At 44.1% G+C, this 23,870-nt stretch overlaps 1 protein-coding gene across 1 annotated transcript in view; it reads right to left on the reverse strand.

Moving 5' to 3' along the window:
• cblc (Cbl proto-oncogene C, E3 ubiquitin protein ligase) overlaps positions 1–16,886 on the reverse strand; it is an 18,422-nt gene extending 1,536 nt beyond the window's left edge. The window contains exons 1-11 of the mRNA XM_061248431.1: positions 16,487–16,886; positions 15,515–16,273; positions 9,599–9,745; positions 8,299–8,455; positions 8,055–8,176; positions 7,314–7,451; positions 6,062–6,149; positions 4,166–4,297; positions 2,121–2,306; positions 1,001–1,150; positions 691–755 (exon numbers count right to left, since the gene is read on the reverse strand). Of these exons, the coding sequence (XP_061104415.1) occupies positions 691–755; positions 1,001–1,150; positions 2,121–2,306; positions 4,166–4,297; positions 6,062–6,149; positions 7,314–7,451; positions 8,055–8,176; positions 8,299–8,455; positions 9,599–9,745; positions 15,515–15,912 (1,583 nt within the window). The 5' untranslated portion in view covers positions 15,913–16,273; positions 16,487–16,886. The remainder of the gene's footprint in view (positions 1–690; positions 756–1,000; positions 1,151–2,120; positions 2,307–4,165; positions 4,298–6,061; positions 6,150–7,313; positions 7,452–8,054; positions 8,177–8,298; positions 8,456–9,598; positions 9,746–15,514; positions 16,274–16,486) is intronic.
• Positions 16,887–23,870: the final 6,984 nt, after the last annotated feature.

Genomic DNA, 23,870 nt, shown 5'->3' on the forward strand with positions numbered 1-23,870 from the left:
GGCCTCCCCAGTATTTTCTTCCAATCACCTTGATTTGCTAATTAGCAATTTGATAAACTGCCCAGTGTTTCGCCTTTTTTTCCTCTGTGCTTTCCGTAGTTCTATTTTCTTTTCATTCATTCGTTTAACCTGTCTCTCACTTTTCTCCAGCATGTAGTCTGTCTGATTTATCCGTGTTCTGATCAGTTTCATGTACGTCTACCACTGCCTTTTGGATTCTCCTTCTGTTTGACCCATTGTTTTTGGACTTTGTTTCGATTACCGGTTTGTGATTTCGGATTTTCCTTTTTCTGCCTGTCATCAAACTTTGGCCTGTGACCACGACCATGATTAGGATTTCCTTTGCTGTAGCTGTTCGCCCCGTTAACGAACCCCTGCCTGGACTACTGACTACGAACCATGTAACCTCTACTATCCTGCCAGCTTCTGATATTTGCCTGTCTAACCTGCCCATTTGCCAATAAAGACCTTTATTGAAAATACTACAAGTTTGCTACTGGTTCTTGTGTTCTGAAGCCTTGTGTTCTGACACCTTAGGCCCAGTTCCCATGACAACCATGACTAAAAGCACCCCCCCCCCAGCAGCAAACATAGACCACCTCACTCAACATAGATCAAGATATTTCTCACTTATTAACATCATGTGTGCTAATTCCAAGGAAGGGGGCTGAGTTCAGTCCAGGAGCTCACCTGCTGGCCATAGCAGATTGTCTGTGGAGCTGTCTGTCTGTCTGTCCATGGGAACTGCCATGGTCCTGCAGACACAGAGAGCAGTTTTTAAAGCATAGGGGAAAGACGTGCGGAAGATTTAAGAACTTGCCAAAAGCTTCTTACTGGGGGAAGACAGGGTTGAGTCCTGTTTCATACTGTACAGGGGTAATTAAGTGGTATTTAAAGAAACACTGTGCTGGGGTATATTAAGAGCATATTAATGCGTGCTGTATTTAGTTAGCCGAAACACAGCTGCACACTCAGCACACAGAGAGGCTGGGATACTCACGGGCCGTGAGTGGGAGTACTTGGCCAGGATATCGGATACGGAGGGCCGGAGGGGGGGGCGAGGAGAGCTGCAGGGGGAGGTGTCGCGTTTTGGGGGTAGGGGTGGAGGGGCAAGACTGGGCGGGGGGAGCGGGTTCTCTGCCCCCAACATCTGTATATGTAAGTGAGAGACAGAGGGAGGGAGAAGGAGAGGGAGAGGGAGAAAGAGGGAGAGAGAGAGATGTGAGAAATTGAGCGAGACTCTTTGGTTTTATTTGGAGAATAAACTGACAGCATGGTACCTTGTGATGTTGGTGTGACATATTTTACTGATTCTTGCCTGAGCCCTGCTAGTTTGTTTGGTTTATTTGTCTGACCCTGTTCCATTCCTATCGACCTCAACTCTCATTTAGCTCCTCTGTTCGCCGTATAGCCTATTAACTCTGGTTCACCAGGGTGATCCCATCCATCGGAACACTATTTGCGTCATGTTGCTTTTTATTTTTCGATTGTTATATCTGAAGGTAACTCTGGGTGGAATTATAATTCTGTGGGGGAACATTATTCACGCTCCTGCTCTGCAGATGAACTGTCCCGAAATTCAACATTTAAAGCTGCCCCTTATCCCACAAACCTTTGAAGGCTAGTTATGTAAGTTTTAGATTTAAGGTAGCTAGGGACCTGAGCTGCATAGCCATTTCTATCTGTTCCCTTTTTTCTTGTAAGGACTTAGACTGGGTTGTACCAAAAGGTAACTGCAGCATCATATTGTGCCTACTGTCAGCTACACAGTTTCTTTCTCTACATACAGAGAGCTGTTGTACTCTCTCTGTACAGTAGTCTGGTAAAGGCACTGGCATCATTAGTGTGCTGCACACTACAGTATGATCCTGCCCTTCATTACATTGCATGTTAAATGACATGTTATTTGGCTGACGCTTTTATCCAAAGAGACTTACAGTTGATTGGACTAAGCAGGACACAATCCGCCCCCCTGGGACAATCCCCCCTGGAGAAATGTGGGGTTAAGGGCCCAACAGCTGCACGGATCTCATCGCGGCAACACCGGGGATCGAACCACTGACTTTGCGGAGTCCCAGTCCAGTCATGTACCTTAACCACTGCACGGCCTGCCCCGTTACCTTGGCGGAGGCCAGTTCTTTCATCAGCAGCTGCACGTCTTCCAAGTCATCATCCTCCTCTTCCTCGTGTTCGGCGTCCTCGTCCAGCACCTCGCTCTTCCTCGCCAACATGAAGGGCTCGATGACGATGGGTTCAGTGCCCCGGATGTCACAGCGACAGTACGGGCACGTGTGTCCGTCAGATTTCTGCAAGAGACATTCATTCAGTACATTCATTCAGTACATTCATTCATGGCATTTGACATTCTTATCTGATTAGACTAAGCAGGAGACAATCCTCCCCTGGAGCAATGCGGGGTTAAGGGCCTTGCTCAAGGGCCCAACGGCTGTGCGGATCTTATCGTGGCTACACCGAGGATCGAACCGCAGACCTTGCGTGTCCCAGTCTTGTACCTTAACCACTACGCTACAGGCCGTCCTGTAGACGCGGCGGACGATGGGGCCATGTTAGCCACGCGGGCGCTAGCACTGCTAGCGCAGTCCTCCACGGTGCTGACTGACAGACAGGGCACCCGCATGCCTCAGAGGGGTTCAAAGCCGTGATTAGTCACAGAAACCGAGGTTACAGTGGCGGTGAGCCTGATCTTTCACAGCAGTATCTGCACAATGGACGTGTATGTGAGCGTGCTAACAAACAGGAAACTGTGGCCCCTCTATTACAGCATGTTTCTTTCCTACAGACATAGAAAGTGCAACGATGCCCATTGAACTGGGCATTACAGCCAATTAGCACACGAGAGCTCTGAGGCTGCAGAGCAGGTGTGAGTCAGAGCAGGTGATTTTAGCTGAACTTTCAGTAAACATGCCAATGACAAGGTAGCGAAGTGTGTCCAACCTAGGTCTGTTCAATAAAAACTTTTTTTTGTTAATCTTGATGATACATGAGCAGCCAATCACCTCTCAAATAGGCGAATACTGTATATATATCAATGTTCTTTCATGTATGCTTGCAACTTTTATTATCTTATTATTATTATTATTATTATTATTATCTTGAATGGTAAACTGCTTGACCCACGCTTGCAGTAGTGAACTACATTCACATTACATTTAAATGTAAACATTTAAACTGAAACGTTTATCCGTAACTAACATAAAGGTTTAGGCAATGAATCAATGCTAAGGCACTAGCGTCAAAACTGTCAGGTGAAATGAACTATTAAAGAACAAACAATTGTGAAAAACTGTGAAACCAGTCACAGTTCTTAAAGCACAGGGGAAGGACAGGGGTGGACATGTGGAAGATTTATGAATTTGCCCATTGTTTGGACCATTTGCTCAGGAGTGCTCATTCTAAACATCCAGCTGGACGCATTACCATCCATTTGTTTTCAAATAACCACCAACCGTCTGTAATTAGGCATGTATGAGAAATGAGATGGTTTTCTGAGGTAAACTGTGTTAACACTGCACACGGAGCAGCAGTAGGTGTGAGTGTGTTTGTGTGTGCGAGTGTGTGAGTGTGTGAGTGTGTTTGTGTGTGCGAGTGTGTGAGTGTGTGAGTGTGTTTGTGTGTGCGAGTGTGTGAGTGTGTGAGTGTGTTTGTGTGTGCGAGTGTGTGAGTGTGTTTGTGTGTGCGAGTGTGCGAGTGTGTGAGTGTGTTTGTGTGTGCGAGTGTGTGAGTGTGTGAGTGTGTTTGTGTGTGCGAGTGTGTGAGTGTGTTTGTGTGTGCGAGTGTGTGAGTGTGTGAGTGTGTTTGTGTGTGCGAGTGTGTGAGTGTGTTTGTGTGTGCGAGTGTGTGAGTGTGTTTGTGTGTGCGAGTGTGTGAGTGCCTTTATCCAAAGCGCTGTACAATTGATGCTTCTCATTCACCCATTCATACACACACTCACACACCAATGGCGATTGGCTGCCATGCAAGGCGCCGACCAGCTCGTCAGGAGCATTTGGGGGTTAGGTGTCTTGCTCAGGGACAGTATGTGTCTGCGTGCATGCGAGTGCGCATGTGCGTGTGTGTGTGTGTGTGCACGTGTGCGTCTGCGTGCATGCGAGTGTGCGTGCGTGCGTGTGTGCGAGTGTATATGTATGTATGCGTCTCAGCGCACCTGCCAGCCGGTGAGACAGGGCCGGCAGAGCAGGTGTCCGCAGGGCTGAATCCTGGTGTCCTTGTCCCGCTCAGTGCAGATCTTACACAGCTGGAAGGTGCTGCCCATCTCACAGTACAGCTCATACTGCTCCTGTAGAGAGAGCAGAGACACACGGACACACCGACACACATGGGGTCAGCAACATTAACCAGTGGGACATTACAGCACATGGAGACAGAGGGACACACTGACTGACAGGCATATAGGCAGAGCCACACAAATGCACACAAACACACATACACAAACACATGCACATGCATGAACACACGTGAACACCCACACACACACAGACACACATGCACACACACACACACACTTACACACATATGCACAAACGCACTCACACAAACACACACGCACACACATGCACACACACACTAACACATGCACGAACACACGCGAACACACACACACACACACCCTCACAGACAATGCCTTGCTGAACACTACAAAACTACAGAGACAGGGTGACAGGGGTTGTCAGACCATGGAAAGAGGGATGTGGTTACACCTAGTGAGGAATGCCACATCAAAGTGAAACAAAAAGAGGGAGGGGAAACAAGGGATCACACCAGTGACTGACAGGAAGCTGCTGCAGACAGAGAGCTCACAGAGCTGAAGAGCAGACCTCACAGAGCTGAAGAGCAGAGAGCTCACAGAGCTGAAGAGCAGAGCTCACAGAGCTGAAGAGCAGAGAGCCCACAGAGCTGCAGAGCAGAGAGCTCACAGAGCTGAAGAGCAGAGAGCTCACAGAGCTGAAGAGCAGAGAGTTCACAGAGCTGCAGACAGAGAGCTCACAGAGCTGAAGAGCAGAGCTCACAGAGCTGAAGAGCAGAGAGCCCACAGAGCTGAAGAGCAGAGAGCTCACAGAGCTGAAGAGCAGAGAGTTCACAGAGCTGCAGACAGAGAGCTCACAGAGCTGAAGAGCAGAGAGCTCACAGAGTTGAAGAGCAGAGCTCACAGAGCTGAAGAGCAGAGAGCTCACAGAGCTGAAGAGCAGATAACTCACAGAGCTGCAGAGCAGAGAGCTCACAGAGCTGAAGAGCAGAGCTCACAGAGCTGCAGAGCAGAGAGCTCACAGAGCTGAAGAGCAGAGAGCTCACAGAGCTGAAAAGCAGAGAGCTCACAGAGCTGAAGAGCAGAGAATTCACAGAGCTGAAGAGCAGAGAGCTCACAGAGCTGAAGAGCAGAGAGCTCACAGAGCTGAAAAGCAGAGAGCTCACAGAGCTGAAGAGCAGAGAATTCACAGAGCTGAAGAGCAGAGAGCTCACAGAGCTGAAGAGCAGAGAGCAGAGAGCTCACAGAGCTGCAGAGCAGAGAGCTCACAGAGCTGAAGAGCAGAGCTCACAGAGCTGCAGAGCAGAGAGCTCACAGAGCTGAAGAGCAGAGAGCTCACAGAGCTGAAAAGCAGAGAGCTCACAGAGCTGAAGAGCAGAGAATTCACAGAGCTGAAGAGCAGAGAGCTCACAGAGCTGAAGAGCAGAGAGCCTACAGAGCTGAAGAGCAGAGAGCAGAGAGCTCACAGAGCTGAAGAGCAGAGAGCTCACAGAGCTGAAGAGCAGAGAGCTCACAGAGCTGAAGAGCAGAGAGCAGAGAGCTCACAGAGCTGAAGAGCAGAGAGCTCACAGAGCTGAAGAGCAGAGCTCACAGAGCTGAAGAGCAGAGCTCACAGAGCAGAGAGTAGAGAGCTCACAGAGCTGAAGAATAGAGAGCTCACAGAGCTCACAGACACTGCAGGAAACAGAGAGAAAGAGTGCTGGTGCGCACAGCCTGCGGCTCAGTCACACTGGGCGGGTCACACAGGGATATTTACAGAGGCGTCATGAGTATACACAAGAAGAGATGTGGAGTTACCTCAGTCACTTTGATCTTTCCCTTCTGCACAGAGCTGCACAGGCTGGTCAAGTCCGGGTTGACGTCACGGGAATCTGGATACAGGTAGCTAAGACCACAGAGCGAAATGCGTAAATACAACATTTAAAGAGAACATTTGCATGACTCAGAATCGCCCCCACAAGAACAAAAAGCCACAAAGTTTCACAGCATCAACGCTTATGAGTGTGCTGTGTGTGTATGTGCGTATGTGTGTGTGTGTTTGTGTGTAGTATGCATGTGTTTATGGGTATGCTGTGTCTTTGTGTGTGTGTCCGTGTGTGGTTGTGTATGTGTATGCATGTGTTTATGGGTGTGTGTATGCGTGTGTGCGTGTGCGTGTGCGTCTATGAGTTTATGTGTGTGCGTGCATGTATGTGTGTGTGTGTATGTGTGTGCATGTGTGTATGTGTTTACGGGTGGGTGTGTGTGTATGTGTTTATGTGTGTGTGTGCATTTGTATATGTGTTTATGTGTATGTGTGTATGTGTTTATTGGTGTGTGTGTGTGTGTTAATGGTGCATGTGTGTGTGTGCATGTGGGTGTGTTTGCGGGGGTGTTTATGTGTGTATATGTGTGTGTGTGTCTATGTGTGTGTATGTTTTTATGGGTGTGTGTATGTGTTTATGTGCATGTATGTGTGTGTGCATGTGTGTATGTGTTTATGTGTGTGTGTGCGTGTATGTGTTTATATGTTTATGTGGGTGTGTATGTGTTAATGTGTGTGTGTGTGTTTATGTGTGTGTATGTGTTTATGTGTGAGTGTGTGTGCATATGTGTTTATGTGTGTGTGCATGTGTGTGTGTGTGTGTGTGTGTGTGTGTGTGTATGTGTGTGTGTGTGTATGTGTGAGTGTGTGTGTGTGTGTGTGTGTTTATGTGTGTGTGTGTTTATGTGTGAGTGTGTGTGCGTATGTGTTTATGTGTGAGTGTGTGTGCGTGTGTGTGTGTGTGCGTGTGTTTATGTGTGTGCGTGTGTATGTGTGAGTGTGTGTGTGTGTGTGTGTGTGTTTATGTGTGCGTATGTGTTTATGTGTGAGTGTGTGTGCGTGTGTGTGTGTGCGTGTGTTTATGTGTGAGTGCGTGTGCGCGTGTGTATGTGTGTATGTGTGTATGTGTGAGTGTGTGTGAGTGTGTGTGTGTGTGAGTGTGTGTGAGTGTGTGTGCGTATGTGTTTATGTGTGAGTGTGTGTGTGTGCGTGTGTGTGTGTGTGTGTTCCTGCTTGTATACCCACCAGCCCTCTCTGAAGCCCTTGATGAGCGCTTGGTACAGCGGTGCATTCTGTGGGATGGTTTGCACAATCGCTCCGTTTCCTGCCACGTGCCCGATGGCCCACTGGCCCATGTGGGTGCAGCTCAGCCGAAAGATGTAGCTGACAGGAAAGATACGCCTGTTACCACGGGGGCGACGTGGCTCAGGCAGTAAGAGCAGTCGTCTCATTGGCTCAGGCAGTAAGAGCAGTCGTCTCATTGGCTCAGGCAGTAAGAGCAGTCGTCTCATTGGCTCAGGCAGTGAGAGCAGTCATCTGGCAGTCGGAGGGTTGCCAGTTCGATCCCCCGCCCGGGCTGTGTCGAAGTGTCCCTGAGCAAGACGCCTAACCCCTAAATGCTCCTGACGAGCTGGTTGGTGCCTTGCATGGCAGCCAATCGCCGTTGGTGTGGGAGTGTGTGTATGAATGGGTGAATGAGAAGCCTCAATTGTACGGTGTTTTGGATAAAGGCGCTATATAAATGCCAACCGTTTACCAATACATCAGAACGTTCTCCTGCGAAGCCCTCTCAGTCCACACTCCACTCACGAAACACAGCTTCCTCTTACAAGGTGTCTTTTCATACAGTATATATTTGTATGAGATAGGATCTCCATAAGATGTACTCCTATATTACAATCTTAAAATGCTAGAATTGCTCAAATAAGTACAAATGTACAGACTACTTGTATTTCGGTTTAAGTTTTATTCCCTTTCATTCCCTACCTCCCAGGCCGATGCAGGTAGTTCCCCAGGCGAGCGGTGACCTGGTCGTAGGTAAGGAAGGCCATGTAGCCAGGGTGGGTCACGGCCAGCTGGTTCCAGTTGCGCAGCAGGGTTGCCCAAGGCTGAGGAGGGGAAGCAGATATCTGTTACTCTCGGAACAGGATCCTGCAGGGCCCAGGGAGCAGATTCAGAGCACAACGCAGCCCGGCACCGCTTATTCACCGCGTTTGGAGCGTGGCGGTACCTGGAAGAGCCTGGTGAAGATGTCGAACTCGAAGACTGAAACGTGGTCGTTGCAGGTGAGGTCTACCGTGGACTTCAGGGCCATTGCCTCCATGCCTTCCTCAAAGCTGTGAACACGCTTCAACTGCTGTCTGAAAGAGCTCCAGGGTACGATACACCTGTGAGAGGGGGAGGGGGGAGGGAGAGAGGGGGAGAGGGGGAGGGAGAGAGGGGGGAGGGAGAGAGAGAGAGAGGGAGAGAGGGGGGAGGGAGAGAGAGGGAGAGGGGGGAGGGATAGAGAGGGGGGAGGGATAGAGCAAGAGAAAGAGGGGGAGAGGGAGAGAGAGAGAGGGAGAGGGGGGAGGGATAGAGTAAGAGAGAGAGAGGGGGAGGGAGAGAGGGGGAGGGGGAGAGAGAGAGGGGGGAGGGAGTTAGGGAAGGAGAGAGAATTAAATACTTATTTGTTTCATGCTGCTCCACTGTAATTATCTCACAGCAAAATTTACCCCAGAGAAGGGGAGGCTGGTTTAGCCAGAGTCTCGGGTATCTACTGTCAGGAAGTGAAACCCGTTAAAGTGCTGGCCCAGGCTCCGGGTTGAGCCACTCTGCAGCCCCACTCCCTCGGCTGGGGTGAAGCCCTGGGGTGAAGCCCTGGGCCAGGGGTGTAGGGTACGCCCAACCTCCTCCCCCAAGATGCCTTGCTCTGGCTGGTGCGACCCTGCCAGTCTGCTCGCAGACATGAAACCAGTGCAGCAATGACCGTGTAAAGTCCCTGGACTGCACAGTGAAAAGAAGCTTGGAGAGTAACTCAGTTTCCCTTCATTGGCTCTGTACTCCAGCACATTTGATTTGAAATGAAATAATGAATATGAGGTTAAAGTCTAGACTGTCACTTTTAATTTGAGGGCCGTTCCATCCATATCGGGTGATCATTGTAGGAAATACAGCCCTTTTTCTATATATTCCAAAAGCAATTGGACAGTTGGCTTCTCTGCTGTTTCTCATTAGTCAGGTGAATTCAATTGTTTCCTTGGTGCAGGTATAAGAAAGCTTACAGTGCCTAGTCTTGATTGTAGCCTTTGGAGTCTGTAATTGCCATTTGTCAACATGAGGGCCATGGTTGTGCCAACAAAAGGTAAGGAAGCCTTTATGAGGCAGATAAATAAGAAAGAAAAAAAACAGTCGGAGACATAGGCCAAACAAATGGCTTACCAAAATAAACAAAAGTCCTCCTGCCCTTGGCCGTGATTATGCTTCTAGCGGTGCATGCTGTCTGGTATTGATAAACTGTAAATCTGGCCACCCTAGTGCTTCAAACTCACCTCTCTCCAAAAGCTTTCTTCCAGAACTCCCCGGCCTGTGGTTTTGTGAACCTGAATGTGTCGCCTTGAAACTTGCCCCCCGGAAACAAAATCCTCAGCTCACATAGCATATGGCTGAACAGCAGAGACAGCTTGGTCAGGTTCTTCCTGAAGGATAACAATCACAGATAATGAAATCAGTGATCGATGTATGAATGTATTCATTTCCGAACAGCAAAAATATATGGAACACAATGATGACATGTATAAAAAATACATTGACACGACCTCTTAGAAAAGCATCACCATACACTCACCGACCACTTTATTAGGAAAACTTTTACTTCATTACACCTACTTATTCATGCGATTATCTAATCAGCCAATTGTGTGCCAGCAGTGCAATGCATATAGTCATGTAGATATGGGTCAAGAGCTTCTGTTAATGTTCACATCAACCATCATAATGTGGAAAAAATATGATCTTTGACCGTGGAATGATTGTTGGGGGCAGACAGGGTGGTTTGAGAAACGACTGATCTTCTGGGATTTTCACGCACACTAGTCTCTAGAGTTTGCAAAGCAGCACCTCTCCCCGTCCCTCCCTACCTCCCTGTGAACCTTAATTGTTGTCTTTCTGTGATTTACTTTTTTGTGTATCAGTATTTTTAGTTTGGCTAGGTAAGCAGTGTTTGGCTAGTTAAGTTTGGTCACTTTTGCTTTGTTGTTTGTTTATTTGTTTGTTTAAAAAAAAAAAAAGAAAAAAAAAGAATTGAAATAGGCCCTAGTCCTTATCGTTGTTGTACAGGTAGCAGTTGAAATTGTACTTCCCTCTAGGGTCTTTCAGCACACTTATCCCTGGTTATGGGTATGCACTTTGTTGTATGTTGCTCTGGCCAAATGCCATTGATGTCATGTAATGTAATGGTGTAAAAAAATAAAAAATAATAATAATCCAGTGAGCAGCAGTTCTGCAGACAGAAACGCTATGTTAATGAGAGACGTCAGAGGAGAACGGCCAGACTGGTCAAAGCTGACAGGAAGGTGACAGCAATGCAAATAACCACACAACACAACAGTGGTATGCACAAGAGCAACTCTGAACACAACGCACCATAACTCTAAGTGGATAGGCTACAGCAGTCTAATAAATACCTAATAAAGTGCTCACTGAGTGTATATCCTGAAATATTTCTCAGAAATACACTTACAGAGAATATATGGCCCCTATTGGACTCAAATGAGCACAAGCAAATGTGTGCTCTCTCTCTCTCTCTCTCTCTCTCTGTGCACACTTGCACTCTGCCTGACTGCTATAAACAGGAAGTCACTGTCTCCATTTCCCGTCCTGTCTCTACACAAGGTAGATTTTTCCATTGCTCACTGACCACCCAACCTTCCACCAACTGTCACCATAACATCACTTCAAATAGAATAGAAAACCTGTCAAAATCTCTTGCACTCTTTCTCACAATTGTGCAGAGCCCCGTTGCAAACAAACATCTACTGCGGCCTCTACTTCAAATACAGATCTACACAAACTACTCTACACATATACATACAGTACATTTGTTTGAAGCACAGAAAAATAACAGACTAAGTATTCGGGATACAGTCTCCCAATACTTAGCACACTGTATACCCATTCGGTATAAGTATTTTGTTAAGAGCAGAGAATAGAATAGCTTTATTGTCATTGCACAGTACAGAGCAACGAAATTACAGTTGACAGTTTCATCCCGTCCAAGAAACATACAGTGGCCATTTTGTGGCCAACATGGGGAGGGAGACAGGAGCAGGAGAACTATCATTAGATAAGAAAGAAACAATGGGGGGAGATGAGGGAAAAAAATACAATTCCCCAAACTGAGCTCCTTTAGGGGGGCCCAGTGTGGGAGTCGAATCTCTGCATTGACTGTTGACCTCTCCTTTATTACTCAAGCCCGCTCTTTTGGTCAAAGAATTAACCATGACACACTTAAACTTTGAGGCTTGTTAAAAAAAGATTTCTCCCTCTCCCGCCCACAATGACAGCCCCCGCCTCTCTGTCCCCCTTTTGCAAAACCAGCTCATTTTCCATCAGCCTGCTAAGCATGGGGCTTCGATTTCGCTCAGTCCGCCCTGGACAGTACCCATCTCTCAGGCCAAAGACATGCTTTTCTTTTATTTATTTTAGTCTACCTCTATTTCAGCTGAGATGTTCATGTCCCATAACATTCAACCCCTTATTAACAACATCTTCAAACTTGTACAAAATCATCATAAGCCTTGTGTATATTAAATACACGGAAGGGTTTTTTTTCCACAGTGTAGTCAAGACTGCCCAAATGAACAATAGTGGCATATCCAGTGAAAAATATCCTAACTGTCCAAACTGTCTAAATAATTGGAATCAATGTTCTGTGCTTTGACTGACAATTAGCATTCATAGTCAGATCCATTTATTTGGACATTTCTAAGCCGTTATTTACTTCTTCTTTTTTTTTCTCGATAATGATGACGCTAGACTTATCGTATTTCACCAACATAAAAAATGTTTTTTCTACAAATATTTTTTATACAGGCACATCTTATGGGCTTCTCTTATAATATCTTGATGGGCTTTCTCTGTTTAGAGGTCAAGTTTCCATTAGTAAGCTCAAAGACAGCTCAGAAAGAGAAGTACATACGCTGGGTTAGTAGACTAGGCACACAAAAAAACTGTTCCCGACTGTTATGTGTTATGTGTGACTGTTACAGTTACGTATAGTGATGAAGGATAAAAGCCCTCTAAGTCTATGAATGGAAACATCTACACTCACTTTACTCTACATGTACACTTAGTTTTGTCACTTTCAACATGTGAAAGTATATTTCTGTACTGAGCTGAAATGTCAGTACAGAAAATAACAATTGACGATGACAACTCCCATACAGTACATAGGTTAAGGTGTGTTTGCTGTGTGTATGTGTGTGTGCGTATGCATTTTACATTTACTGTGTGTGAGTGAATGTGTGTGTACTAGTCTGAATGAGTATATGTGTGCAAGAAACGCCCATGTAAATTGCATGTGTATTATTAAGTTGTTTTCACCGTGTCTCACAATGCTACGTACTGTGTGTGCAGAGGTGTCCAGATAAACAGTGAACAGACTTTTTTAGACTTGTTTATCCTGCTGCACAACATTTCTATAAACCTACATTCCTTTCCCTCACTGGCACCAGGGTTTATTTTAGTTCTGATGAAGATTATTCATTAGAAAGTAATGCTGATCTGGGGTCACTTACATTCAAAATTACAGTCGTGGTTTTTTTGGTTTTGGTTTGTTATGCCATTTTTACCATCGACAGAAAAGTTCATTTGTCACTATTTCTCAGCTTGAGCAGAATCCACCACCAACGGCCTTCTCCAAGTGCATGTAGATTAGTGAGTGACACAAAGCTTTCTATATGTTGATAAAATCAAAAAGGCCAAATTATATTACATGTGCTGTTGTGCCGTTGCGTGTGTTCACAATTAATAATCAACAGCAGTGGACGAGGCTATAGCATTTAACCAGAAAGGTAGGCTTCTAAAGAGAGTTATGTGAATGGAGGCGCGCTATAAAAGGCAAACCCAAGGCGATAAATATAGACAGTCTCTTCATATTCTTTCTTATTCATGTTCACTCTCTTCATAATGTTTCGCAAATGTAATCATGAAAGCCATTTAGTAAAAACCTACAGCTTTTTTTTTTATTGTTTATTTTTAACAAGACACAAGTCTGCTTATCAGCAACACATGCACTGTAACGTCTTATTTCAGAATATTCTACAGACAATGTTTCATAATTTCAGAAAGCAGGTATTTCATTAACCTAGAATAATAATAATAATAATAATAATAATAATAATAATAATAATAATAATAATAATAATTTGTGGTTCAAACAAATGTGTTAACTGTATTGATACCGGCTACTAAGTGTATATTTCATGGACTAGGTATATTACTCAAACTAGATGAAAAATGATCATGGTAAAGGTCTGTGCCAGAGGAACCTTGTGCAATGTGAAACCTTCAATTATTTATTATTTAATTTTTTTTTTTGTAGTTTATGTTTATCAGGTGAGCCATGAAAGATATTTTGATTTCATTTAATTTTGAAGCGCATGATATATGAAATGACAGATGCGGTCCGTGTAGGCTTGTATGTGTTTTGCTCTTATTTATTTCTGTCCCAGATTATAGATATTTTTTTGTTTTACAGCATAAAGAAACTGGTAGATCTAAATACAAATGTGTGTGTAGTTGTTTTTATTATTTTTTATTATTGTGCCTTCAGAGAGGAGGTTTCTTCTGTAATGCAATAACAGATCACTGTTATTTTCGACGGCAATAAGCAACTGTAATGTGATTTTAGGAAAATGTGAAATATTTGGCCAAATATCACTGAACTCCACCAACCACGAAATGTTCTTCATTTTAAGAATATTCCCCATTTTTACACAAAACCATGGCTTTCAACATATCACAGTGGAATTGTTGAAATTGTCATATGCACTCTCGGAAATAAGGTACAAAAAGTGCCTAAAAAGGCACAAATGCTTGTCGCTGGGACGGTACCTTATAGGTGCATAAAATTGTGCCACTAGCCAGCAATATATCATTCATTTCTACCTATTTTTCTTGGAAAACAAACAAATTTTTCCACAAAGAGAATATTACTATACTTTCAGGGTACATTCAGGAAACCTGATCCTTGAAGAACCAAAGTGTACCTCCACTGTCACTGTATTTCTGAGAGTGTAAGAGCCATTGTCAGTCACTGGAATACGTCCAGGGCTTTCAGCATGCACGGTCAGCCCTGACAGCTGGCCAGGTTCCCGGGCTCACCCGGGAAACCGGTTCTGCTGGAAATCAGGGTCCATGCTCCATCACCAGCAGCTGTCCCCGAGAGGGCCCGCCCAAACCAGCCAGGGGCAAACCGCACGACACTGGGATATCTGAGGCACTTTCACCTGCGTGGCTTTGTCTACGAGCTCCCACCCCCCCACCCGAGAGCCCACTTTTCCCACACAAGCTCCTATACTACGGCTTTCCCCCAACAGCACCAACACAAACGTGGACACAAACTCAGTTGCGGTTGAACGGTTGGAGTATTTGGCAGCTTGTTTGTTAACTTTCATAACAATTCTGCTCCAACCAAGCATTTTTCATGTCATTTTTAATTCCACACTGAAGAAAAGTCTGCTTTAAAACTGAATATTATTAAAAGTATGAAGTTCTTTAAAACCCATCTCATAAAACCATTAATATTCTGAAGTAGAAAAAGGAAGCTATCAGCAAAACATGAAAAAGAAAGCCATGTGGGTTTTTTCTTTTATAGAATTTGTTATATAAAAACATGATTATAACCCTCATTCATGTTCACAAACAGGACATCTTTGTGCTGTTTGTTGGTAGGGAGACTAGACTCAGTGTGAGTGTTTGGCCCCCAGAGACCCACAACGTGGCACGCATCTGTCCTACACTATAAGGTACGGTTCACATTCTTACCCCACCATTCTTCTTTTTTAAAACTATTATTCCATTTATTGTATTACGGTATTATGGTATTATGGTATTAATGGTATTAATGGTATTATTCGATTATACCATTTTACAGCCCCAACATTCTGTATACTCCCCATGTCCCGCCTTCACTAAACCCCTAAAATAAAGCAGCCTAATTGAATTTTAAACTACAAATCAATTTTGCATGAAGAAACAACCTGTCACTCATCACAAATTTTGTCATCAAATTTAAAGTCGAAAAAAAGTGATTTAGGGGTTTTCTCTTGTGGCGGGTCATTTTTGACCCTTAAGTCAACACGAGGGTTAACTGTAAATCAACGGACTAAAGACTTAGACCTGTTAGAGAGCCGTGGTGTGCCGGTGTAAAAGGGGATGTGGGTTCAGCGCCTGGCTGCTCTCACCTGTGGCTGGAGGCCTCGTCGAACATCCTGTCCCTGCCCTCCTTAAAAAGGAGCACTGCCCTCTCCGTCTTGTCCAGCAGGTGTCTGATGTGGACCTTAAGGTAGACCCCCTCGTCGCCCTTCGGCACGCGGCCCCCCGAGCCCCTGTAGGGCTCCCACACGTCCGTGAGCAGGGCGGAGGTCTCGGCCACCAGGTCGGGGAGGTAGGGGGGGCTGTTTTTGAGGGCGAGGCGGGGGTTGTCGCATTGCCTGTACAGCTTGGCCAGCCTCTTCAGGGTCTTCTCCAGGAGCCGGCGGTCGGCGCTGCTGGGGGCCTGCGCGCCCCCCTGCGAGGGGGACTTTGCGAAGCCCAGCCTGGGGCTCCTGCCTGCCCCTCCCCCGCTTCCCGCCGCTGCCATCGCTCAGGGTGCCTGTGCCCGACCCGTCTGTGAGGCCGGCGGGCCTCTCTGCCAGGCTGTGAGGCGGGGAGCCCAGGGGCACACACTTCAGCCGCTCCGCTCAGAGAGCCAACATGTCCTCAGGCACGCCTGCGCTGCGTCGCGTGCCACCATCCGCCAGAGGAATCCCAGGGACTCCGCACAGAGGGCAGGCTCTCTCACAAGCGCGGTTTAGAAATCCATCCGCATTCAGATGTCTGTGTGCCTTTTTTCTCTCGATCCACGAAGAAGTGAGTGATGGTTTGAATGAATGCGGAAGAAAATGACAGAGAGAGAGAGAGAGAGAGAGAGAGAGAGAGGGAGAGGTACTGCAGAGTACTTTCTGCAGAGAAAGACAAATGAGAGGGACAGTAAACACTGAAAAAGTTTACTGAAAAGTCTATTATATCAACGTAAAAATGAAGGAGCTGAATGTTATATTGCTTACAGGAAAGAAGATATGAAGAAATAGGGAAGACAGCTGAAAAGCCCAATCACATAACGTGCTACAGATCATAAAATACTTTCTCTTATAAAACAAAAGATAAAATCAAACCTAAAAATCAGTCCTTCCCTTGGGTAAGCTCTCCAGATGCAGTTCAATGGTGTTTTGCAGTCAAAGCATTCTGTTGCCTTCCATCTCAATAAGCGGAATTAAGAGAGTGACAGAGCGGGGTTGAGGGGTAGGCAAGGGCAGATAAGCACTACCCACTCTTCAGCACGCGAAGCCTCCCTCCATCTCTCCTCCCCTTCTACTCACTCTTTCATGTAGGCTTGCGCTCCCTTCTTCTGTGGTCTGAACACGCCCGCGCGTTACCGATAGCATCTCTTTGCGTTAACACAGGCTCTGAAACAGCCGACCTGCGGAGCGCGGGCAGTGGAGTCCACGCCGCCGATCTGTGCGTCTGAGCAGCGTAGAGAACGCCTGACCTCTCACTGCTTCTCAGGTATTCTGCCTCTCTCTATTTCCGGGTTGCAAGCAGACAAACCGGTTTGTTCTCTTTCTCTTTTGAAGGCACTGAGTGTGAGGTGAAGGAGTGGAGCCTCGAGTGTTAGATCAGACAATATGTCAAGGGGGCGCCAATGAACCAAGAAAGATAGAAGTTTTGATTTAAAACTGTATTGTTTTCAAGTTCGACTCACAGCCATTTCCTCTGTCCACACGATCACAGCAGAAATGTCCCTCTGCCCTGACATTTTTAAAAACACTATTTTCTCAATAAACAACCACAATAAAGAGATATATGGAATAATCCATATAACCAATTAATTAAGTCAACAAAGATAACAGCCGATGACCACAACTGAAGCTCAGATAAAAGACTAAGAAGGGAAGATAGCTATACTCAAGTTTTAAAAAAAGGTTGGAGAAAATGTGCACATAGTCTGGTAGATGGCACATGCAACATCATAGCGTTAAATGTGTTCAGAAAAAAAAATTCTGTTTGAAAAGTGAATGTCAAAGAATGAGGATTATTCATTCAAGGAAGTTAATAACACGCCCATGCTACAGGGCCATGACCCGGTTCAAACTGGAAAATCCCAGTCTCCCCAGTGGGAAACCTCAACATAATTAGCGTATGTGTAAGCAGTTCGCCCATGTAAATAGGTGGTTTCAAGGTTTCAAAATGGTTTTGATTAAATCTTTGTGGGTTTGACCCCTTAGTGCTCTAACACCACAAAGGAAATGCAGCAAATTAATGTCAGGTGAAAAAAGCCATTCGGCCTGGAATTACCAGATTAGTATACAGCCGTATTTTCATCCATACATGCAGTATAGTATTTGTGGGTACTCCAACACATTGTATTTGAAATCAGACCGGGAATATTTTGTATTTACATCCATATTGGGTGATCTGTGTAGGAATCACATCTGTTTTTATACAGTCCCCACATTTTAGGGGACCAAAAGTAATTGGACAGTTGGCATCTCAGCGGTTTCTCAGTAGAGCCAAGGGGTCTCTATACGAGCGGAGATATAACTCAAACAATGTCACCTGTGAATGTGGTACTGAACCACAAAGAATTGAACACCTGCTAAGATACCCCCAACTGTTCCTTTTAGCCTCCAGACTTTGCTCTTGCCATCACTCTGATGAACGTCAATCTTGGTCTCATCATCCTGTTTTTGCAGCTAACTAGGGGTTTGCATGTTGCAGTGTAGCCTCTGTATGCCTGTTTGTCAAGTCTTCTGAAGTAGTCATTGACACATCCACACCTGCTCCCGGAGAGGGTTTCTGATCTGTCAGACAGGCGTTTGGAGGTTTTTCTTCATTGTGGTGAGAAGGTATATCTATAGGTTCTTCAGTCACCACCTATAGAGGTCTCCCTTGGTCTATCAGCCCCTTTGCAATTACTGAGCCCTCAGTACTCTCTTTCTTTGCAGTGGTGTTCCAAACTGTTTATTTTGGTAAGCCTATTGTTTGGCCTTCTTATTTCTCAGCTTCATAGTGGCTTTCTTGACTGTCACTGTGGTCCTCCTGTTGACAAACCGGCAAATAGCAGACTCCTACAAAGGCAATCAAAAGCCTAGTATCAAAACCAAGTATTATTATACATTGTTTTGCATTAAGGACACTGTTTAAAACACCTGGCTAATCAGAAGCTGAGAAGCCAGCCGTCCAATTACTTTTGGTTCCCTAACATGGGGGGACTATGTATAAAAAGGATGTAATTCCTACACGGATCACCTGATAAGTACCCTTAAGTTAAGGGCGATAGTCTGCCCTGCGCATGAGCTAATGTCCCAACACAGGAGTCATCAGAACGGGACAGACAGGCCTTGTTTTGCCAAGATTTTATGCAAATATGAAAATATCAATAATTTCATGCGAAGATTTCCGAACATTCTGACATGTACCTCAGTCAAGTACCGAATTCCAACGGTAGCACATTTCTTTTAGATAAATTGCAGGAGCAGTGATCTTCTCCCTGCCTCAAATACAAAATAAATCGTTTGCAAATGTGCCTCTCTGGGAAACAACCAGCAAGTGAAAGCTTCCAATTACTTTCACAAGTATCCACATATCAAGTGCAAATGAACACTCAAAAACCACAGGAATATAGGAAAGCATACTTCGTTAAAAGGGGACGACCTGACTTAAAGACTGTGAAAAACAGTCAAATAGACACATAGTCAGCTAAATAGAATGGCACTTTACGTAGAATTTACTATCTAGCAGCATCTCAACACTTCCAAGGTTTCTGAGAAAAACAACCAATTTCCCCTCACGGACAGCAGCTGATTGGGTTCCATTTACCACCATTTTTTTTTAAATGTGTTCATTACAGTTCAGCTTGAAATCTCTGGAACACTTTTTTAAAATCTATTTTGCAGTGTACAAATGAAAAACACAAAACACCCTCAATGGACCCCTTAATATCTGCATTATGAATCATTTAACTGAAGCTAAATTTGTTCACAAGATGTCACAATGTAATACAAAGAAATTAAGTTAAATAACAAAATATTTATATAATGATCTATATAATGATTTTAAGAATCTGGACTGTCTTAAAAAATAATAGTCATTGGTGTATGTCAAAAAATGTTGGACTTTGTTCCATAAGTGTGTTGTATGCTGAAGTGGTGAAGTGGTGAAGTGGTGGTCTGTTGGATATCTAGAGAAAATGTGCACTGAATGAGTTATTATATTTATAGTTATTATTCAGTCCACAATTTGTAGAACGGCAGTCTGGGGATAAGAATTCACACATTGCATAAATTTTATGAAAATAAAATTTTCATCATTTTCCCTGATAGTCAGGGGGTTATCATGGCCACTGACTATCATGGAAAATTATGAAAATTTTATTTTCATAAAGTTTATTTACGAAAAAAAATTTCATGACCATAAGTGAACATACATATATCGATTTATATGGATAATTATGACAATCTGAACCTAGTTAAGCTTTAAGTGAGAAGCAGAAATTGTGCTTTCTCAGCACAGTGGCTATGGCTAGGTCCGGGCATGGACAGAAACCTATGGCCAGAGAAGAACACAGATTTATACACCACATCTCTGCGCCAAATACAAAATGAATGATTTGAAACAAAGTATTGACATATGTGAATGAAATGTATTTTGGCACCAATAATAGGTGTCAAATTTAACAAAGAAGGAAGAAAAGTATTTCACACATGCCTTGACAGGACAAAAACTGGATCAAGGTCAAGAAATCAATACTGAGCTTTCACAAAATAGACGTTTTTCGTGGATATTCAACCACAAGATGGCAGCACTCTCACAACCTTAGCCAGTGTTGATCGAGGCATAAACTACAATGAAGCATTTTTATTTCTTATCCATTTTCATACACTGCTAAATGCAAAAGTATTGGGACAGCGACAACATTTTTGTAACTTTGGCTCTGTACTCTAGCTCAATGGATATAGGGTTACAGTGCAGATTGTCACCGTTAATTTGAGGAAATTTATATTGGTCCGTGTAGGAATTACAGCCCTTTTCATAGCCCCCCATTTTTTCAAATGTACTTTTTGGCTAATTCTAACCTGGCTATTCTGTTCATAAGGCGTACCACTGGACTGTATCTTGCAGGGAACCCTGTGAGTTTGAGCTGGTAGTCTTCTCTTTATGGTAGTCTTTGACACAGCTATGCCTACATCCTGGAGAGTGTTCCTGATCTGCTCGACAGTTGAAAATGTGTTTTTGAAACTGGAAGTATTCTTCAGCCATTGACCACACAGATTTTGACACACCCAATGTTCTGGCAATAGGTCTCTGATAATAGGGCTTCCCCCAAAATGGGGGCTTTGTGCATACAAATGGATATAATTCCTGCAAGGATGTGGATGTAAATACCCTCAAATTAAAGCTGACAGTCTGTATGCCTGTACACCTATATTCATGACACGACAACGACAAAATTGTGTCACTGTCCCAAACATTTCCATTTAACTGGATGTATATTTTAAATGTAAACGTTTGGTCCCATCTGCAAGTATGTCTCATTGCTGTACTCTGCAGTCCAAAATCAATGAGATCAAGGACATTACTCCCATTGACATTTTTTATTATTATTCTCGCACAAACCTTTCGGGCAGGGCGCCCTTCTTCAGTGGCCATTTATTTTGGCTTTGGATGGATGGGCAGCACAGGGAAGACTTCCAAGGAGGGCGGATTTAGATTCAGATTCAGATTTACTCACAATCAAATCAATCGACGGCCCACAGTGTACTCATTACAGTCTTCCTCCGAATGACTCTTCTGTGCAAGCTCAAGTTGTGGACTGCGGTATGAAAATAAACAGTGGCTTGACACAACATGCTGACACAAGCTTGGCTGCAGTCTCACAAATCAGAGCGAGAATATGTGCAGCTGTTGAATAACAATTTAAATTTGAAATTAGGAGAAATTTTTTATTTCTTCATATCTTTTCATTTTTTTACTAAACAAGTAAACTAGTACATTAAATAAGGCAGTTGTTTCTGGAGTGAAGAGGCATCCTTTTAGATCATGTTGACTGAAACCCTATTCATCTCACACAGTATACACATAGAGTGTACTTTATTAGGTTGAGCTATACACCAGCTTGTTAATGCAAATATTTCATCAGCCACTCATGTGGCACCAACCAAATGCATAAATGCATGCAGATGTGGTCAAGAGGTTCAGCTATTTTTCTGACCAAATGTCAGAATGGGGAATAAATGTGATCTAAGTGACTTTGACTGTGAAATACTTTTTGGGGCCAGACATTGAGTATCTCAGAAACTGCTAATCTCCTGGGATTTCCATGCACGACAGTTTCTAGAGTTTGCAGAGAATGGTGTGAAAAACAAAAAACATCCAGTGAGCAGCAGTTCTGCAGGCAGAAACACATTAATGAGAGAGGTCAGAGGAGAAGGGCCAGACAGCTCAAAGCTGACAGGAAGATGACAGTAACGTGAATAACCTCACATTACAACAGTGGAATGCAGAAGAGCATTTCTTAACACACAATGCGTCAAACTTCTCAGTGGATAGGCTACAGAAGCAAGTCAAAAATAGGTCTAAGAAATACCTACTGAAGTGAGTGTATTTTACATAAATTTGTCAGAGAAACACAGAGGTTTAAGTCAGTGTGAGAATTATTGTAATGAGTGCTTTTCAAGGTACTGTATGGGGTCTGCAGAAGCTGCTTTCAGAAAACCACACTGTCCACTGCATTCACTATAATTTCACACAGCTATGAAGAGGACCACGGCCCAAAAAACACACACGTACCACAAACAATTAGTGGACGGCAGTTGTGATCAGCCAGCAGAGTCAGCACTTGAACCAGTGACTTCTGCGCTGCGCCCAGAGAGCATGCCGAGACCTGCCCGCAGCAGGGCCAGCTGCACACATTTCCATATTATGTTCTACGGTGTTTTAGGGACTTTAACATCAAGTCTTATTTTCTGTTTGCCAGTCTGTCCTTCGGTGTGTCTGCGGAAAGTCCCAAATTCACCCAAGGTAACTAAAAACCTGATAGGTGGTACGAGGGGGTGTATGGTACCAGTTGGTTGACTGCAGATGGTGGCGGGGGCAGAGCGAGGGGGAGGTTGGGATGGTATGCAAAGTGACTGGATGGCCAATTGAGCACTACAATATTACACTGTACTGAATTGGTGGCTGCTAATATTGGTGGCAACACACAACATCAGCTACCCTCATACAGAAACATTCATACAAAAACAAAACGCAGTTTCATACAAATTAGATGGTTGAGTGTGCAATTAGAGCAATTATAGAGAGGACCCCAAAATGAGCACTGAAACCAGTTGGCAAGGGCAACATTTAAATAGTGGAAGATCTATAAACCTTTACACTAGTCGATTTGCTGCATAGACATTTTACAGATTTCTATTTATTAAGATTGATTTAACCCTTTGAAGATTAGGTCTTTTTTTATGTTTTTCAAAATTCAAAGACAATATTCTAGAACTATCCCTTTCAATTACAAGTAGCGATAGTTACATCAGCAACAGCACTGAGCATTATAATGTTCAGTTAACAACATTCTTATAACATATCTGCGATGGAGGGCAGAATTTGGAGGACAGAAATGGAAAAATACAAAAAAAGGGAAAGGGACTATTGCTCAGTAAAATAACAAGGGCAAACACATAGGGGGAGGATGTTGAGTTGAGCTGGTCACACATCAGTACCGTATGAAAATACCTTACACCCACCCACGTAAACGCACTGGGACACAACTCTGTCAACACACCTAACAGACATGCACTGCGCGCTAAACTGTCGCATTTACAATGTGAAATTAATTTATTGCATCCCGTTGCTGCCTACGCGATCATTATCGCTCTTTAAGGGGGTTAGAAGTGCATCAGCCTGAGTGACAGTTGAGTTCGAGTAAGCGACCACTAGATGCTGAGCTGTTTAAACGCAAGGCAAAAATGAAAAAGAAATTAGATTAGAAACAGATTAAATTAAACTCAGATGAAGCGGGTTAGAAAATATAAATTAAACGTTTTAAGAGTGCGAAATTTGCCCAAATGTATTTGTTGTTGTGGTTGTTTAAAAAAATATATATATATATTATTTTTTATGAAAGTCATAGACATTTAAAATGCATTAAGTAAGATTTAATCCGCGATTACACAGGTCTATAATTTAACAAAATTTTACTGAGGAAAAGTAACCTAGGTTATTTGACAATTGTTCAGTTATGGCAGTTTCATCAAGTCGGTCAGCAGGTCAGACAATATTTGAGGTTTCCCATTGTCCAACACCCCGTCGCTTGAATCCAGTAAATTCATGCCATGCCCATGAGCATGACACATCTGACTTCCAGATAACAGCTGAAGGGAGATCCCCGCCTTTCAACACACTTCCTACTTTAGAAATAGAAACAAAACACATAATAGTATACTATACTTCAGGATTAAGCAAAAGTGACATATTATTAAATATTTTGTCTTTCAGGCTCAAACA

Source organism: Conger conger, chromosome 1 (assembly GCF_963514075.1).
Source record: "Conger conger chromosome 1, fConCon1.1, whole genome shotgun sequence".
NCBI classification, from domain to species: domain Eukaryota; kingdom Metazoa; phylum Chordata; class Actinopteri; order Anguilliformes; family Congridae; genus Conger; species Conger conger.